At 65.4% G+C, this 18,647-nt stretch overlaps 2 protein-coding genes across 2 annotated transcripts; one reads left to right on the forward strand and one right to left on the reverse strand.

Moving 5' to 3' along the window:
• The first annotated feature begins 104 nt into the window (after positions 1 to 104).
• Positions 105 to 8,228, forward strand: TMEM259 (transmembrane protein 259). The gene is made up of 11 exons (XM_059060437.2): positions 105 to 428; positions 4,446 to 4,700; positions 5,291 to 5,390; positions 5,503 to 5,613; positions 5,899 to 6,021; positions 6,101 to 6,201; positions 6,282 to 6,339; positions 6,432 to 6,515; positions 6,609 to 6,741; positions 6,818 to 6,917; positions 7,032 to 8,228. Exons 1-11 carry the CDS (start codon positions 204 to 206, stop codon positions 7,563 to 7,565), a joined length of 1,824 nt encoding a protein of 607 aa, XP_058916420.1. The 5' UTR covers positions 105 to 203; the 3' UTR covers positions 7,566 to 8,228.
• Positions 8,229 to 8,250: 22 nt separating this feature from the next.
• On the reverse strand, positions 8,251 to 18,647 carry GRIN3B (glutamate ionotropic receptor NMDA type subunit 3B). Its single transcript, XM_067033330.1, is given in 17 exon segments — positions 8,251 to 8,564; positions 8,566 to 8,752; positions 8,923 to 8,990; positions 9,050 to 9,127; positions 9,129 to 9,221; positions 9,550 to 9,609; positions 9,612 to 9,668; positions 9,671 to 9,711; positions 9,814 to 9,931; positions 13,832 to 14,029; positions 14,031 to 14,646; positions 14,648 to 14,771; positions 15,232 to 15,466; positions 15,469 to 15,822; positions 17,462 to 17,571; positions 17,574 to 18,102; positions 18,627 to 18,647. Coding segments are annotated over 17 exon segments (3,123 nt in total). The 3' UTR covers positions 8,251 to 8,330.

Raw genomic sequence — 18,647 nt, forward strand, 5'->3', positions numbered from 1 at the left:
CGACCGCATCCCAGCGTTCCCCGCGGGTGCAGGGAGACCGCTCTTGCCGGCGCGGCTACTCGCTGGCGTCAGCTGGGGCGCGGAGGCGGAAGATGGCGGCGGCGCCCGGGCGGCCGTGAGAGGCGAGGCGGTGGCGAGGACGGCCGATGGCGGCGGGGAGGCGCCCTCGGGGACCCGCGGGCCGTTAAGGCGCGACGCTGGGCATGTCGGAGCTCGCGGCGCCCGGGGCCCCGGGGCCCGGGCCCAACGGCGGCGGCGGCGGCCCAGCCCCCCCGCGTGGGCCTCGCACCCCCAACCTCAACCCCAATCCTCTCATCAACGTGCGCGACCGGCTCTTCCATGCGCTCTTCTTCAAGATGGCTGTCACCTATTCACGCCTCTTCCCGCCCGCCTTCCGTCGTCTCTTCGAGTTCTTCGTGTTGCTCAAGGTGACCGGGGCCCCGAACCTTGATCCCGGCCGCCGGACCCCTTCCCCCAGGTCTGCGACTTCTGACCCCGACCGGGGCAGATCGCTCCTCCCACCCGGTGGCGTAGGCCCGGCCCGACCCGTTGGGACCCTTTTCTTAGGCCCGCCGCCCTCGCCCCCCTGCCCAGAAACTTCCACCCGGGAAGGCACGAGTCTCCCCCGGTTAGTGGTCCCTGATCCCGACTCCAGAAACTCAACTGCCAGCCCCCTCCAGGCCGCACCCCACCCCTCGCCTCGCCCTTCCCAGTGTCCCCCACCTCCGGAGGCCGGAGCCCAGCCCCGTGACCCCAGGCCCTGCCGCCTGGGATCCTCATCCCGGGATGACCGCCTCCCCACTCTCCGAGCCTGGCCTGGCCCCGAACCTCAAACTCGAGGGATTCCGGGCCTCACCGCCACTGCCCCCTCCCAGGACACACCCCTGGACCGCCCACCTACACCTCTTCCCTCTCCCCCTTTTTCTTGGGGCTCTTCTCCTCGGGCCCTTCTGCTTGCCCCCACTCGGATTCTCCCCGCTCTGAACTTCTGGGGGGAAGGTAACCTAGCTGAGGTCACGCTGTGTGGCTTAGTGGCAAAAGTCCAGCCAGTGGTGCTGCTGGTGGCTCTGTGAGGGGCCTCCCGTGGACCCGCCCCCTGTCCTTGCTCGGGTGGCAGAGTTCTCAGCTGTTAAGCGGTACCGGGAGGGCCGGCACAGATCCCTCCAAGGAGGGGGTCTCACTCAGAGAGGGAGCTCGCTGCGTGCCGAGCCCGGCTGCCTGGCGGGTCTGAGGAAGTGGAGAAATGGCTGTTTTGTTTCGTGTGCCGTCCCGGAGTGTCCCCCGGGGCGGGGGCCAGGGCCACGGGCGCTGATGTCCGAGGAAGCTCGTATTCCTCGTCTGCAGGAAGGGGGCTGGAGCTGGCGGGCAAGGCGCGTGGGGTGCCGGCTGGGCCAGCTTGGTCGGGAGCTGGCAGCTCTTTGGCGTTGGGTGGCAGGGGTGCGAGCCGTCTCGCAGACCTGGGTGCGGGTCCCAGCCCAAAACCCCGGGTCCCGGAGCGGCAGGCATCCCCTGCGGGGGCGTGGGGGTGGGATTCCGGAGGCTTCCTGAGTCGGCCTTCCTTTACCATAATCCTGGAATCTATGGGCGCCTTGGGCGTAGGCAGAAGGCCATGTGAGGCCGTGATTGGCTTGGGGAACAAAGCACTGTTCTTCCCCACACTCTCAGAAGGAGCCCGTGTCACTCGAGGGAGTGCCTTGTGTGAGGTGGGCCCCCGGTGGAGCTGAGCTTTCCCCTGAGACCCCGGCCTGAGGCCTTGGCTTTGTCCTGCCAATTCCTGCCTGAGGAGCAGGCCAGGGGTTGGGCTGGCCAGGCAGATGGGCTGCACATCCAGGCCGCGTCCCTGGTGCGTGGGGCCAGGTGATCGGGCTGCCCTCGGCCTCCTGCACCTCCTCTCTCCTCGGGGCTGCAGCCAGGAGGCCCTTCATTCCCCGAGAGCTGCTTGACCCCTGGCGCCTTTGGTTTACCTCGTGTGCAAAGGGAGGGCTCGGCTGGCTGATCTCTGAGGCTGCCTCAAGCTCCAGAAAGCTCTGCTCCTTTGCCTCTCGGCCGCCCAGCTTCTGGGCTCTTGCTACAGAGATAAAGTTCCCCTCTCAGTCCCGCTCCCCGGCCTCTTCCTGTGGCACGCGTTCCTCTCTGCTCACTGCTGGCGGGAGTCGCCCTTGCTGTCCTCTTGCCGTCTCTGGACCCAGCGATGAGCAGGGTCTGTGTCATGTCAGGCAGCCTCAGGCCGCGAGCAAGGAGAGGGTAGCAGAGACGGCGCATGCAGAGGCCCTGGAGCGGGCGGGATGGTGCAGCCGTGTGGCTGGTGAGTTGGAGCATGGGGGTCACAGGGTGCCAGAGGATGGGGGGCTGGAGCACCCAGGGCCTGTGAGGTGGCCAGGCCAGTTGGCAGGCAGAGGGCAGGAAAGGCCCTGGGCGAGACTCCTGAAATCCTGAGAGAGAGGTGGGCGGGGCTGCTGAGTGCACCCTGTTTTTCCCGCGTGGGTAGGGCTGCCCTGTGTGTCTGATGATAGGTCATAGGGGGAGGGAAGCCTGGGCACCCAGCTCGTTCCACGGTGGGGAAGCAAGTCCAGATCTGGGGCAGGCCTTGTGAAGGGGGTGAGAGAGTCCTGGCCCACCTCCGGGGACACACGCACTCAGTCAAGGGTGATGGACCCCACCTCGGGTTTCAGGTCACGGATAAGGACAGTGATGGGGCAGACCCCGGGGAGGGGTGCTGGAGAGGGCGCCAGGGTGACAGTGGGGGCATGGGGGCCACTCAACGAGGTCATGGTGCCACCAGCCCCCCATCCGTTCAAGTGCCCCTGCTCTCAGGGCCCAGCTGGCACTCCTGGCTCCACCCCACCTGGCCGCGTGGCCTCTGTGCCTTGGTTTCCTCATGTGCAAGCTGGGGGTGATGGCAGGCGCGTGTGTCTTGGGGGGAAGTGCTCGGGCAGCCCCGGCGTCGGGCCACCCTGAGCGTCAGCCCTTTTGTGGTATCTCGGCGCGTTGTGCAGCGTTGTTCTTACGGCCCAGAGCACACGATGTCCCGACGCGGCTCCTGCTGGACATCTGGGCCCAGGGAGCACGACTGGGGCTGTGGGTCCCACACTGTCATGACTCCCGTCACCAGCTCCCAGGTCCCCAGACACAACGTTGGGGAGAGGTGCTGGGGTCCCGAGCGACGCTTGGCCTGTGGCCGCGTCTCAGGGCCCTGGCACAGGCTGGCCTGTGGGAGGCTCTGCAGACGTGGGGGCCTAAGCTGGCCTTCCCCACTGCCTTCCCAGCCCCCCCTTCCCAGGCAGGGTCCCAGCTCTGTTCTCAGCTCAGCATCTGTCTGCGGTGACCTGCACCCCAGGGGCTTGGGACGTGCAGTCTGTCTCTGCTTAAATCATCGGTGCTCTGATTCCTGCCCCATCAGGACAGGAGCGGGTGCTCTGCTGACCCAGCCCATGCCCAGTCTGCAGGGCAGGCTCCAGAGAGGAGGCCGGGCGGTCCACGGCCAGCGCTGGCACCACCCTTTGGTGCTTATGGCAGGGCGTGGAGAGGACGAGGTGCTGGTGGCCCTGCCGGTGGCCGCGTGGCCACGGGCAGTTCACACAGCCCTGAGCAGCATCGCTGACAGAGGACAAGGAGCGGCTTTGCACTCCGGTTCCCCACGGTCATTTGTGCCACACAGGGAACTCACCCCGGGAGCAATGCCCTTGACGCGGCGTCCAGGCCGGAAGGGTGACGCTTGGCCAACCGGGACCCCATGAGAAACACAGCGGTCAGACGGGGGCTCCTGGAGCGGGGCTTGGGGTGGGGTGACGGCGAGCAGGGCCTCTCCTCGGCACTGTGGACATCGGGGTTGCGACGTTCTCTGTGGGCGGCCGTCCTGGGCGCTGTGGGGTGTGGAGCAGCCTCCCCGGCCCTACCCACTCGATGCCAAGAGCCCCCCAGTCGCGATGACCACAGATGCCCCAAGATGTGGCCCTGTGTCAGGACACCCCCAGTGAGCAGTTAGGGCTGTCTTGTCTTACTCTGGGGAAACCGTACCTCAGGGGACAGAGCGAGCCCTGCCACGGGGCCGTTGGCATGGCCAAGAGGCTTGGCTGTGTTCAGCGGCTCAGGCTGGCCCGGGAGAGGTGCAGAGGGTGCCCGGCCGGCGAGGGAGGCCGTTTTTAGCCGGTGAGGTCAGGAGTTTTCTCTTGGGGCAGCTGGGTGATGGCACCACGTGCTCTGCTTGGGCCCCTGTTGGGTGGGCCTGAGCCCAGCCTGGGTGGGGGTCCTGCAGGCGCCCGGAGGGCCTCGTCCTGGCTCACTCGGGCAGTCACGGGACCCAGGCTGCCCGGAGGGACTGGCGAGCCTTCCCTCCCCCGGGGAGCTCAGCCACGCTGTCTGCAGCCCAATATGCCGGGTGGGGTCCTCCAGGCTGGGCTGTGGGGTCTCAGGCAGCTTCCCTGCTGACTGCCCCCTGCCCCCAGGCCCTGTTCGTGCTTTTCGTCCTGGCCTACATCCACATCGTCTTCTCCCGCTCGCCCATCAACTGCCTGGAGCATGTGCGGGACAAGTGGCCGAGAGAGGGCATCCTGCGCGTGGAGGTGCAGCACAACTCCAGCCGCGCGCCCGTCTCCCTGCAGTTCTGCAGCGGCGACGGCAGCTTCCCTGGGCCGGCTGGGGACGAGGAGGAGGAGGAGGAGGAGCTGACCGTGGAGATGTTTGCGAACAGCTCCATCAAGGTGAGCTGGCTGGGAGCGCTACGTAAATGCGCAGAGGAACTGGTGACGCCGTCTGTTTAGGACAGGCTGCTGGAAGCGTACCTGACCTTCAGGGCCACAGGCCTCCCTGTCTGCTCCCGCTCCCGTGGCCTTGGGGCCGACTGGGACCTCGGGCTGTTTCCCAGCTGTCACTTGAAAGGGATTGGCCCAGTTCTGGGGGTGCCAAGGGCAGATACAGCCGGGAAGAAGGCTCTGGGCTGAAAGCTCTAAGGGGGCCCTGGGCATCCCGGTGATGCAGCGCCCCGTCAGCAGAGGCATGCCAGTGGACACGGGCCCACAGCCCGCAGGGAGGGCTGTACTTGGGCAGCCGGAGGACAGGATCCTGTGGGCCAGGGGTCGATGTGGATAGGGTATTGGTGCAGACCTCAGCAGGGGACCACATCCCTCCCAGACCCTCACCCGGAGACAGGCCCTCAGGGAGCTCCGTGTTGGGGGTCGGGGCTCTGATGGGACAGGGGCACACGTGCTTCCAGTCAGTAGGTAAGGGAGAGGCCTCCAGGCCCGGCCCTTTGGCACCGCGGGCCCGCTGACCCCTGCCCCCCTCTCTGCAGTTTGAGCTGGACATCGAGCCCAAGGCGTTCAGGCCTCCAGGTGGCCCCGAGGCCCTGAACGACAGCCAGGAGTTCCCCTTCCCTGAGACGCCCACAAAAGGTACTCACTGCTCACTGGGGCTAGAGGGCAGTGCCCCCGGTGGGCTGCGGTCAGCCCGCCCCTCCCGGGGCGGAGAGGCTCCGTTGGCCGACCAGGCGTGCCCCACCCACAGCGTGGCCTCAGGACGAGTACATCGTGGAGTACGCGCTGGAGTACGGCTTCCTGCGGCTGTCGCAGGCCACGCGGCAGCGGCTCAGCATCCCCGTCATGGTGGTCACCCTGGGTGAGTGTCAGCTGCAGAGGCGGGCTCCGGGCGAGGGGTCACCCAGGAGCACTGGCTTCCGGGGCCTGGGGGCCGCCCCTGCTCTCCAGCTGCGGGAAGCTTCCCGGGGCTTCGTCCCTTGACCGCTCCCCTGGGGCTGTCACACACATCGCTGCTCGGGGCGGGGGCGGGCGGGGGCTCCTCCACTCCCAGAAATGGAGATCTGGCCTTCCCCGGGCCTCCGGCGGGACCGGGGCTGGTGGGGGCCTGGCCAGGTGCACACCCCCGTCACGGTCCTGCCCACAGACCCCACGCGGGACCAGTGCTTCGGGGACCGCTTCAGCCGCCTACTGCTGGCCGAGTTCCTGGGCTACGACGACATTCTCATGTCCAGTGTGAAAGGCCTGGCGGAAAACGAGGAGAACAAGGGTGCGGGGCCCAGCCGGGTGCGCGGGGCCGGGGCGGGGCCGGGGCGGTCTGGGGCGCAGGCTCACTGCCTCCCGCGCAGGCTTCCTGCGGAACGTGGTGTCCGGGGAGCACTACCGCTTCGTGAGCATGTGGATGGCCCGCACGTCCTACCTGGCCGCCTTCGTCATCATGGTCATCTTCGTGAGTGCCGCGGGCGGGGCGGGGGCCGGAGGGCGCGGGGCGAGGCGGTGGCCCCGCGCCTCACGCCGCCCTGCTTGCAGACCCTAAGCGTGTCCATGCTGCTGCGCTACTCCCACCACCAGATATTCGTCTTCATTGGTGAGTTGCCCCGCCGGCCACCTCCCCCGCCCCCCACCCCCACCCCCCGGGCACCTCACCCGGTCTGCCCGCCCGCCGCCCTCTGCCCGCAGTGGACCTGCTGCAGATGCTGGAGATGAACATGGCCATCGCCTTCCCTGCAGCGCCCCTGCTGACCGTCATCCTGGCCCTCGTGGGTGAGGACCCTCTGCCCCCCGCCCTGACCCCGCCCTGGCCCGTCCCCCGCCCGTCCCCTCCCCTCCAGCCAGCGCCCTCCCATCTCCCCACAGGGATGGAGGCCATCATGTCTGAGTTCTTCAACGACACCACCACGGCCTTCTACATCATCCTCATCGTGTGGCTGGCCGACCAGTATGACGCCATCTGCTGCCACACCAACACCAGCAAGCGGCACTGGCTTCGGTGGGCACCGGGGTCCGTGTGGTCGGGGGTGGGGGGGGGCAGCCGGGTGGGCAGCGCCTCACTGTCCCCCTCGCAGGTTCTTCTACCTGTACCACTTCGCCTTCTACGCCTACCATTACCGCTTCAACGGGCAGTACAGCAGCCTGGCCCTCGTCACTTCTTGGCTCTTCATCCAGGTGAGCTGGGCTGCCCTTGGGACTGGTGACCCCAGGGTCCATCCAGCCTGTCGGGGGTTCTGTGGAGGCTGCGTTCTGGCTTGGGCCTCGCCTGACCTGGTGCCTGCCCCTCAGCACTCCATGATCTACTTCTTCCACCACTACGAGCTGCCCGCCATTCTGCAGCAGATCCGCGTCCAGGAGATGCTGCTGCAGACGCCCCCTCTGGGCCCTGGCAGCCCCACGGCCCTGCCGGACGACCTGAACAACAACGGAGGCACCCCGGCTGCCACGCCCGACTCTACCGGCCAGCCCCCTGCCCTGGGCCCTGGCTTGCAGGGTGGTGGTGGAGGCCCTGGGCCCATGGCTGAGGCACCCAGCTCCCTGGTGGCTGCGGCGGCCTCGGTAGCTGCAGCAGCCAGTGGTGACCTGGGCTGGATGGCAGAGACGGCCGCCTTCATCACAGACGCCTCCTTCTTGTCTGGCCTGAGCGCCTCTCTCCTGGACCGGCGGCCGGCCAGCGCTGGGGCACTTCCTCGGGCCCCCCAGGACGCTGCCCCCCCGGGCGACTCCCCAGGGTCTGACACAGCCCCTCAGACCGCTGGCGTGAGTGGACCCAGCCTTGCGTCCACGGCTCCGGTGGATGCGCCCTCGGAGGTCGGCTCCTGAGCCCTGGGCAGCTGACCGCCTCTGTCCCTGGCCATCCAGGCCAGCTGGGTGTGACCTGGCTGGAGCCCTCCGGGGTCAGGGAGGCTGTCCCCAACGGCTCTGGGACTGCCCAGCCTGCCTTAGGTGGTATCAGAGTCCATCAGGTTTGCTTGGAGGCGGGCTTCTCTCCCCCAGGCCAGGGGGCCTGCCTGCAGCCTGTCCCTGTCTGTGGCGGGCCCCCTCAGCCGGTGAATTAAGACCGGCCGATGAGCCAGGGTGGGAGAAGGGACGGGGGCTCCATGGAAGGTTCTGCAAGGGGTTTGTGAAAGGTCCAGAGCGAGCTGTCCCGGGGCAAGACGGGCGAGCCTCTGAGCAAGGTGAAACGAGAGGGGCCGGCTCAGCCGGTGCTCCCTCGTGTGCAGTGCCTTTCCACCGCCACCCCACACGCCCAGGCTGGGGCCCCGGGAAGGCGAAGCTCGGGCTCAGGACGCGCCGAGGCACCAACATGGAAGGCAGCCACGGGGGGCGCCGGGGTCCCGCCCTGCTTGGGGTGAAGAGACCGCCGGCGGCCCAACCCAATTACCAATTACGCCGTGAGGAATGCGGAAGAGGGCTCATTCCACTCTATTTAATTTGCAGTGTACAAAATGGTGTTTGTATATAGAATAAACTGTTGACAGCGTCCAGCCGGCGTTTGTGTGTGCGGGGAGGGGGTGGGGTCGACCCCGTGGCCAGGCGGGGCCCCTCGGAGCCCCCGCTGCAGGTGGAGGAGGGCCTGGTCCCGCGTTACCGGGCGGGCACGGGTGCTTCCCCGGAGGCCTGGAGCCGGCTGCACGGCCCGTCGCCGGCGCTGTCCCCGAGCTGGGCGAGGAGCTGCCTGCGCCGCACCAGCGCCTGGTGGAGCCTCTCGCGTGCGCCCGCGATGCGCTGCTCCAGTTGCTCTAGCTCCCCGGGGCGCGGGGCGCCCGAGAACAGCTCGGCGGGAGGGCGGCCGGTGGAGCAGAGCCAGACGGGGCCCCCCCGGCGGCCGGGCCGCATCCGCATCCTCGCCTGGGGCATCCTCAACGGGAGCGGCGGCGGCCGCGCCCAAGGCCGGCTCCAGCAGGAAGTGCGCGCGACGCTCCCTCACCGAGGCCCGGTGCACCCGTGCCCGGCCCCACGGGCCCGCGGGGGCGGCCAGAGTGTCCTACTGCGGCTCCTCGGGGCCCCTGGGGACGGGTGGGGATGGGCAGCCGCGTCCTACCCACAGTCCCACTCTGCCCTTTAGGGTCGGGGTCCCTGAGGAGGCCGTGGATGGCGGGAGGTGTGGATCCATTGGTCGGCTGGAGGTCGGGGATGGGAGTTGCTGGGGTGGAGAGCGGCCCCCGGAGCCCCTTACCTCGGCTCCGGCTCCTCCGGCTCCTCCTGCTCCTCGGGCGGCTCCGTGTTGAGGGCGCAATGGATCCTCTAGGAGCCAAGACAGAAGTCGCGTCGGGGTCGGGTCAGCGGCAGGCCATCCTGCACGCGCTCCCCCTTCCCTCCAGCCCCCAGTACTGCAGCTTGTTGCCCCTTCGGATGCGCGGCAACGCCAGGCGGTAGAAGACGGTGCTCGCCCAGCGAGCTGAGCAGAGCACTGCCCAGACCCAGGCAGAGCAGCACGAAGAGTCCCGAGAAGTGGTAGATGCCCATCTGGTGGGTCTGCAGTCAGGACGCAGGCACAAAACCCCTCCTGGTCATGGCAGACCCGTGGGGAGCCCTGGCCTTGGACGGGGGTGGGGGCAGAGGTTGGGCCAGAGAGAAGGGCCTGGGGCTGTGGGAGCCGGATTGGAAGGCTAGGGCTCCATTTTCAGAGGTGAAGTGTCATGGAAGAAAGGCCACTGAAACTGGGGTTTTGGAGGATGAATAGGGTGCAGAAAAGCAAACACACAGTCTTGGGAACGAGGAGGGGTTGGTCACCTGGGTGAAGCACCACACAGGCTCAGAGCCCCCCACGCCTACCCCTCCCTGCGTCCCGGGCCTGCCCTACCTCTGTAACGGCGAAGACCCGCTTGCCACAAGGCACCACCATCTTGTACCACTTGTCGTGCTGCAGAGCAAATCGATGAAGCCGGAGGACTTGTAGCGGCTGATGAACTCGGACAGGTTTTGGAGGTGAGCGGCGAATTCCGGGGGAGTCCGATGCCATAGCCTGGGGGAGGCCGGGCGTTGGGTTGGGACCGGGCTGGACGCAGACCCACAGGAGCTGTGCCCGCGTGGAGCCCGCAGATCACTGGTCCCGGGGGCCGCTCACCCTCGATGGCGAAAGGCTTGCCCACGGTCGGCAGTCTGCAGTCCGCGTCGATGGACGCCTCGTAGTCCAGGAGCGACTTGTCCATGATGAAGGCGTTGAGCTTGCGGGGGGGTCGCTTCTGCCTGGGAGGGGGACGAGGTGAGCTACCCCGCCCGCCTGGCCCCGCCCCGCGCGCCCCCCTCACGTCAGCATGGCGACGCCGTGGGGCGTGATGGGCGCACTGCGGCGCCGCACGTGTGCGTACGTCTCCGGGAAGCTCTTCTTTTTTTTTTTTTTTTTTTTTTTTTTTTGTGGTACGCGGGCCTCTCACTGTTGTGGCCTCTCCCATTGCGGAGCACAGGCTCGGGACACGCAGGCTCAGCGGCCATGGCTCACGGGCCCAGCCGCTCTGCGGCATGTGGGATCTTCCCGGACCGGGGCACGAACCCGTGTTCCCTGCATCGGCAGGCGGATTCTCAACCACTGCGCCACCAGGGAAGCCCTCCGGGAAGCTCTTCTTGATGTAGGCCTCGGCGCTGCTTTCCCACACAGTGCCGAAGCGGAAACCCTGGGACGGGTGGTGCAGCTGCGGGCCAGAGCCCGGTCAGCGCTTGGTGGGGGTGGGGGCATTGATCCCGGCCCGGCTCTCCCCCACCCGCGTTCCGTCCGCCAGCCCGGAGCGCCCAGGCCTCTCAACAAGCTCACGTGGGCCACGTCATCTCTGGGGGGCTGTCCTGGGCTCCGTGGGGTGTGGAGCAGCATCCCTGGCCCCACCCTCTAGATGCCAGGAGGCCCCTGCCCTAGTCTGACCTCCACAGATGTGCCAGGACATGGCCCCGTGTCCTCTGGGGGCAGGACCGCCCAGTTGAAAATGTTCTAAAACCTGCACGTCCATCTCCAGACCCTTAACTCCACACTTCCGCTTCCGCCGCACCCGCTGCGCCTCTCCTTAGGGTCCCCTGGGAACTCCAAGCTTATTGCGTCCAAGACCCACTCCCGAGCCACCCCACACCTTTCCACCGCAGTTGCTCTCCCTCCTCTGCCCGCCTCTGCGTCTCTCATCTCCACGTCCCGTCCACCTGCAGATCCTGTGGGCGCTGCCCTCCAGACACCCTGGACCTGCCCGGTGCTCGCCCCTCCGCAGCCCCTACCCAAGGCCTCCATCCCCCATTCCTCCTGCACCAGCACTGCCCCCTCAGCCCTGGGATCTCCGGCCCGCCCACTGTTTGTGCAACCTCCCTAAAGTAAAGCACGAGTGGCTGCTGAGGCCACCTGACCAGGGCCTCCTTGTTGGGGCTACGGCACTTCCGAAAAGGCAGACCTGAGGCAAGCAGGGCCATCTAGAACTTTCTGGGGAAGGAAATGCTCTACACCTGTGCTGTTCTCAAGTGGCTGTTGAGTGCTTTCAATTAAATCAATTTAAAAAGTAGCCACGGGACTTCCCTGGTGGTGCATTGGATACGAATCCACCTGCCAATGCAGGGGACACGGATTCGAGCCCACATACCGGGGAGCAACTAAACCCGTGCACCACAACTACCGAGCCCGCGCGCCTAGAGCCTATGTTCCGCAACGAGAAGCCACCGCAATGAGAAGCCTGCACGGCGCAACTAGAGAAAGCCTGCATGCAGAAACGAAGACCCAATACAGCCAAAAAAAAAAAAAAAAAAAATTATTTTAAAAAAGTAGCCACATATGGAGAGTGGCTGGCCCACGGGACAGCAAGCATCTAGGTCTCATTACTGGTTTAACAGAGGACGCTGGGGTGGGGGAGCAGCAGGGGAAGAGAGCAGCTAGATCCAAACACCGGGAGATGCTGCAGGAGAAGAAACAACTTCTCCAACAAACACATCGCTAGTGAACAAAAAGATGGAGTGTCAAGATGGCCCCATGGGGCCTTCCCGGGACAGACCCCCACCCGGTCCTCTGCCTGCCTTTTGTCTGTAGAAAAACTTTAGTTTCCTAGGCCTTCCCCGAGTTCCAAAGAATAAATTTAATCAGAGAAGTGAGAAAATGCAGAAACAAAGGAAACAGTCAAACAAGATGAAATAATAATAATAGTTTAGCCATTAAAGTCAAGGACTTTTAATTCCTTCTCAAGGGCTGTAGATAATATTCTGAGCCAGTGAACTTCCCTGGCAGTCCAGCGGGTAAGACTCAGTGCTTCCACTGCAGGGGGCATGGGTTCAATCCCTGGTTGGGGAACTGAGATCCTGCATGCCATAACGCATGGCAAAAAAAGAAAAAAAAAAATTGAGCCCGATCCTTTGAGCTCTTTTGCAGATACTGAAACCCCCACCAGGTGGAAGAAGTTAACTGCATGATGCCCACAAGCACGGAGACCCCAGACTGATTGGAACCAGGAGGTTGATGATGTTGACTCCCAATTACTTCACCACCAACCGATCAGGAGAACATCCAGGAGCTAATCACACACCTCACAACCCTCCTCCCTCACCCTGTCTTTAAAAACCTTTCCCCGGGCTTCCCTGGTGGCGCAGTGGTTGAGAATCCGCCTGCCGATGCAGGAGACACGGGTTCGTGCCCTGGTCCGGGAAGATCCCATATGCCGTGGAGCAACTAAGCCCGTGAGCCATGGCCGCCAGGCCTGCGCGTCCGGAGCCTGTGCTCCGCAACGGGAGAGGCCACAACAGTGAGAGGCCCGCATACCGCAAAAAAAAAAAAAAAAAAAACCTTTCCCCAATTCTTAAATAAAAATTAAAACACAAACAAAAATAAACATTTCCCTGAAAGCTATCCAGGAGTTCAAGTCTTTTTTTTTTTTTTTTTTTTTTTTTGCGGTACGCGGGCCTTTCACTGTTGTGGCCTCTCCTGCTGCGGAGCACAGGCTCCGGACGCGCAGGCTCAGCGGCCATGGCTCACGGGCCCAGCCGCTCCGCGACATGTGGGATCTTCCCGGACCGGGGCACGAACCCGTGTCCCCTGCATCGGCAGGCGGACTCTCAACCACTGCGCCACCAGGGAAGCCCCAGGAGTTCAGGTCTTAAGCACTAGCTGCGCAGACTCATTGCTTGGCATCTGCAATAAACACTGCACTTTCCTTCACCAGGACCCTGTGTCAGTAGATTGTCTTTACTGCCTGCAGGCGAGTGGACACAAGTTTGGTTTGGTAACAAGGAGGTTTCTACCTTCCTCTGGGTCGGGTCTGTACATTTTGGATCCAGATTCAAACAAACCGTGAAAAAAAAAAAAAAGACAACTGAGAAAAATGGCTGCCTGATGTTTAAGTTCCCAGAATACTCATGACAAAATTACAGGAGGCCTGGGATTTCCCTCATGGTAATCCAGCAGCTATGGCTATGGCTGGTGCACAGAGGAAACTGGTCAGGAGCTGACTTTGGAGCCGGGCAATGGGTTCATTCATCGGGGGCCTTGCTCCCTACTCCAGAATATTAAAATTTTTTCATTAAAAGAGAAAAATATGTAGGCTGGGGCATGCCCTGCTCTGCCCACAGCCCTCCAGGACTCCTGGTGAAAGTTCTGTCTAAATGGAGCCTCTGTGGAGGCCCAGGTCCCCCCACATGTGCAGGCCCTGCATGACTGCCCCATCCCCCTCCCTGCTCTCCCCTCCCCCCTCTCCCCCTCACTCACTCCATCCGCTCCAGCCACACACAGGCCTCCTTGCTGTTCCTCCAAACTGCCAAGCACAATCCTGCCCCAGGGCCTTTGCACAGGCTGCCTCCTCTGCTTGCCATATTCCTCCCTGGTATCTACATAAAAGTCCCTCACATATCACCTCTCCCAGGGGAATTCTTGACCCCCCCACTTGAGAAATTAACCCTCCCCAGTGCTCCCTGTGTCCCCACCCTGTCTAATTTTCCTCCCTGGAACTTTATCACCAATTCACACACCATCTACTTTGTTTCTCTCTCTTGATTCTCAGCAGCAGCCTCACCTGTTTTGTCCCAGCTGGGTTCAACATGAGTTTGCGGGAGCAGATGGCCGCCCTCTACTGGGTGGGGACTGGGGGCGGGGGTGACCTCCAGGCTCTGACCCCTGAAACCCCACGGCCACGCACCTTAGGGTCGTGGATCCCTGACAGCTCCTCAAAAGTCCTGTCCCCGACCATGACGGCGGCCAGGTTGGCCGTGTAGCTGGAGAGCACGAGCAGACAGAAGATGGCCCACAGGTTCACGAGGAGGCAGCCCGTGGGGCCCTGGGGCGTCTTACTGGACACTGTGCGTCCAGAGAGGATGGCGTAGCAGAGGCTGAGGGCGGGCGGAGGAGTAGAAGAATACGGTGCCTCGGTTGCGGCCGCGGGGCGTGAGGCCGAAGGGGCTGCGCCACTCGTAGAGGGTGAGGAAGAACGCAGTCAGGGGCAGCGCGGTGAAGACGCCCAGCCACATGGACCCGTGCAGCGGCCACATGAAGGCGCCGGTGGGCGACGCCGTGTCCCGCGCGCGCGCCATGATGCCCAGGCTGGTGGAGAAGAAGGGGCTGGTGAAGTCCACCACCTGCGAGCAGGCTGAGTTGATGCTGAAGCTGGTGACGGCCATGTGCGCCCGGCCGGCCAGCAGGTCGGCCGCCAGGCCGGTCCAGCGCCCGTCGCTCAGCGCGCCGTACTTGCTGTCGCCCACGATGTACAGCTCGAAGTCGAAGGGCGCGTCCTCCGCCAGGCGCTCCAGCAGGTCGATGCAGTAGCCGTAGCAGCACCTGCGCAGCGCGCGGGGCGCCGAGCCGTCGGCCAGCGCGGCGAAGAGCGCGTGCAGAGCGGCCGAGTCGTTGGTGCCGGGGGCCAGGCACAGCTGCCCCGCCGGGCACCGACCTTCCTCGTCCGGCTCGCGGGCAAAAAAGAACGGGCGCTCCACCAGCGTCACCACGCGCAGCTTGGGCTGCGCCCCGCGGGTTCCGGCGGAGGCTCCACACCCGGAAGCGCCGGGAGATTTGCACCTGCGAGGAGCCGGTCACCCACAGCGGCCCCGTGTGGCCCCGGAAGGACGTGTTGGCCAGGAACCTGGTGGGGGGTGGGCGGCATCAGGGCGGCGGAAGGATCCCTCCCCCGAGGTGAGACCTATCGCCCCGCCTCATACACACCGGGCCACGGGGGATGCTGCTGTACCGCCCACTCCAGATCCCATTCCCAGCCGGGGTACCCAGGCCCTGGGGGCGGGGGCGACCGCCCAGCCCAAAGCCCAGTTGAGAGGCTCAGGTGGGGCCTTCTTGCTGCGGGGTGCTGCCCCCGCTCCAGGGCTCCCCGGGTAAGGCAGAGCCTCACCTATTCCTTTCCCTCCCTTCCTGCTTCTCCCAAAGCCACGCACGCACGCACGCACGCACGCAAGCACGCAGAATCTCCTTCTTGGGCTCTGCTTCCACCCAAGATGGACACAGCGCCTGGCATACAGCAAATGCCCAATAATGTCGCCTCTCACGCCGCACCAGCAGACGCGGCTTCCTGCAGCAGGGTCCCCGCTCATCGTGCCAAGAGGCGGCCGGAGGACTCGGGCCCGGGCAGCGGCAGGTCATTGCAGTTGACCGTGCCGGGGAGGATGGCACGCTCCGGCTGCACGCGGGCCGCGCTGCCCAGCGCGCGGGCCACTAGTTCCACCGCGTCGTGGATGGCGGCTTCCAGCGGGGGCCGCTTGACCTCGCCCAACGCCAGCAGCCCAGGCGGCAGGCCCTCGGTGGGGAGTGCCTCGGCGGGCAGCGGCGTGCCCCCAGCAGCCAGCGGGGCCCAGGGGGCGCGGCCTGCAGCACCTGACGGGCGCCGGCCTCATTGCAACCCAGGAGTACGGCCACGGGGACTGGGGCCGTTCCCCCCGCGGGCACCCCCAGTGGGGCCAGGCGGGCCCGCAGCCCTGCATCGCTTGGGTCCGGCCGGCTCAGGTTCAGCACGAGCTTCGGAGCCCGGCCCGCCCAGCTTGTCCACAGGGCCGCCAGGCCGCCAGGGTCCTGCACGCGGCAGAGCACCAGGCCAACGTCCTCCCAGCTGTGCGCCTGCAGCACGGACACCAGCACGTCCAGCAGAGTCTCCAGGGGGCTGGCCCAGTCCAGCTGCAGGTGGAAGGGGTTCTGGCAAAGAGGTGGTCACAGTTAGGGCTGGCGTCCCCACTCTTCCCACCCCATCTGTACATGTTCAATAAACGCACGACACCTTGATAACTGGACCTCGTGCTTGCTTCTTCCCAGCCCCACACCTGCTCTAACCCCTTCTGTGGCTCCCCATTGCCACCAGCACAAAGCCCGGCCCTGGCCTGACACTCAGGGCCTATTCTCTTGGCTCCAGTCACCCTGAGGCTTTTTGCATGCTCCAGCTGGAATACCTTTTTCCCATCTATGACAGCCAACTCCTACACATTCTTCAAAACCCAGCTCCACTACCCCACCTCTATTCAGACTTACGAGGCAAGCTAGGGACTGAGGGCCCCCCCGCCCTCCGCGCTCAGAGACCCAGAAAGTTCTCCTGAATTTGCTTTGAGCACGGGAAGGACGAGAGAGCTTTGCCAGACACCTAATGTAGGCAGGGTGTTGTCCGGGTGGGGACAGGGTGCTGAGTGCAGGGGGAAAGGCTGGGGGCTGCTGCTCAGTCTCCCGCGGGGCGGTGGGGCAAGCCAGTAGTACCCCCCCGAAAGCCTGACAGGTCCAACTGCGGAGCATGCAGTTCCTGGATCCGGCTGCAGAGGACGCTACAGGCATGGATTGGGGTCCTGCATCTCTCCCACCGGGAGGGGGTCAAGGACAGAGGGGGGTTAGTGAGACCCAGGGCTCCTCTAGGGTCAGGGTCTCCCCGCCCTCAGGAGAAGGAAGGCCTGAGGGGGCTTCAAGGTGGGTTTGGAGAGAGGCAGGCCCCCTTCCAGACCCCATGTCCCAGCCCTGCTGGCTCTGGGAGGGGGTTCTTTCCCTGGGACACAACAGGGTCCCCAGAGCTTTGCCAGTCACCCTTGTCTCCTCCTTGTCCCATTCTCTACTTATTCGGACCCAAACTCCAGCCTGGGGGTGTAATTAAGAAGAAAAGAGAATAAACTCCAAGGACGAGGACAGGGTGGAGGAGGATGGAGGGTTTAGGAGACACAGGGTGGCCCCGGGGACCTGAGAAGGCCATCAAGGAGGCTGTGGGGTGTGGGTAGCCTCGGCCTCGAGGGCCTCTGGTAGGATCCTGGCAGGAGGAAAGTCTCCAGCCGAAGCCCCTGAAACTGCAGCCGCTGGAGAGCGAGCAGGGAGACCCGCTTCCCCATCCCAGCCCCGCAGCCCTGCTTGGTGGGAATCCGGAGGCGCCTTCTGACCTGACTGGGGAAGGGGGCCGCGCTCCTAGTGGGACTCCACCGCCAAAGCCCAGGGAAGCGTCCTGTGGGATCCGCCATCTGGGGTCCAGAGGTATCCCGCGGGGTTCCCGAGCCGCGGGGTTCAGTGGCTCTAGGTCCCTGCGCCCCTGGGCTCCCGCCTCCCATTCCGGGTCCCTGATCTCCGGGGACATCCGGGGTTCAGGGGTCCAGGTTCCGCGAACCCGAGGGCCCTCCCTGGGCCTCTGTCAGCCGGACTCCGAGTCTCCCCGCATCCGGACTCTTGCATTTAGGGTCCAGACTCTGAGGCCCGCGCGTTCCAAGGACTCAGCTATCCGGACCCCCGGGCCCCGCGCTCCAACAGCGTCCCAGGGTCTCTCCCATCCCGACCCCGGGTCCCCGCACTTCCTGACCCCGGCGTCCAGGCGTACCGGGGAGCCGAGGGGAGCGCGGGCCTCCCGCCGCAGCACGCTGAGCCCGGGGGTCTCGGTGGCCGCCGCCAGGAAGTGCAGCTGCAGCAGCTCGGGCCGCGCCTCGGGGAGGCTAGCACGGCCGCCACGCCCGGTGCCGCCAGCGCCTGGCACAGGCCGCGGGCCAGCGAGTCGGGGTCGCGGGAGAGGGGCGCGGCGGCCACCAGCTCCAGGCTCAGGTTGTGCGGCAGCCGCGGCGCCAGGGCGGCCCGGGCCACGGCGGCGCGGGCGCGGGCGGCGGGCGCGCGGGGCAGGAGGGCGCCCAGGCGCACCGAGCCCCCCAGGCGCGCCAGGACGCCGCACGGGTGCGGGTGGCCCCCGGCGGGCCCCGGACCCAGCGCTAGCGCCAGGCCGAGCCTCAGCACCGCACAAACTCCATAGCAAAGTTGCCGGCGGACGCCGCGGGGCGGAGCCGCGGGTAGCACCACGGGAGGCGGGATCTCGGCCGCCCCCGCCTCTCCCTCCCCGCCCCCTTCGGGCCGGCACCTCCCTCCCTGCCCAAGCCCGCCCACCTGCGCCCGTCCTCCCCCCTCCCGGTCCCCCAGTGCCAGGCAGCCCACTCGGGAGCCATGGGTCCCACTACGCAGGGCGAGAAATTGAGGCTAAGATGGCCACAGCAGGCGGGGGTTGGGGTGGGGTGTGGAATCGAACCACTGCTCCTCCTGGCTCTGCGCCCACTCTACAGATGAGGCAGCCGACGTTAGCAGCAGGGAGGGATTTTGCATCAAGACCGGGGCGCACACTCACCCCTGGTTCCCTCCCTCATCCCCCCTCCACCCCGGCAACGGCAACGGCTCCCATTTCTCAGTCAGGGAAACTAAGGCCCACAAGGGGTCAGTGTGCGTCCATAATCACCCAGCTGCACCCTCCTCCTCCAGGGAGCAGCGTCTACCCAGACCAACCCGTCCACGTGCCCTACCATCGTTGGCGCCCCAGGGAAACGGAAGCAGACTTGTCTGACGGGGACCTGTGGGGAAGGTCTCCTGCCCTCCAGCTGTGGGCAGGCAACTTGACCCAGAGAATTCCTCTTCACCCTTCAAGACCCAGTGCCAAATGCCCCTGCTGGAAAGACTTTCCTAGCTTGTCATCCAGAAAGATGCAGAACACCCCCGTCATCCCTGCCTACATGAACTCCATCACACGCCAT

The sequence above is a fragment of the Kogia breviceps genome, chromosome 4 (genome assembly GCF_026419965.1).
Source record: "Kogia breviceps isolate mKogBre1 chromosome 4, mKogBre1 haplotype 1, whole genome shotgun sequence".
In the NCBI taxonomy this organism is placed as follows: domain Eukaryota; kingdom Metazoa; phylum Chordata; class Mammalia; order Artiodactyla; family Physeteridae; genus Kogia; species Kogia breviceps.

Bases quoted from the DNA above. Each gene is read 5' to 3' on its own strand.
- TMEM259 (XM_059060437.2), top strand. From the start codon at position 204: ATGTCGGAGCTCGCGGCGCCCGGGGCCCCGGGGCCCGGGCCCAACGGC. The intron at 5,614-5,898 runs GTGAGTGTCAGC...TCCTGCCCACAG, and splicing joins CGTCATGGTGGTCACCCTGG to ACCCCACGCGGGACCAGTGC. The intron at 6,516-6,608 runs GTGAGGACCCTC...ATCTCCCCACAG, and splicing joins CGTCATCCTGGCCCTCGTGG to GGATGGAGGCCATCATGTCT.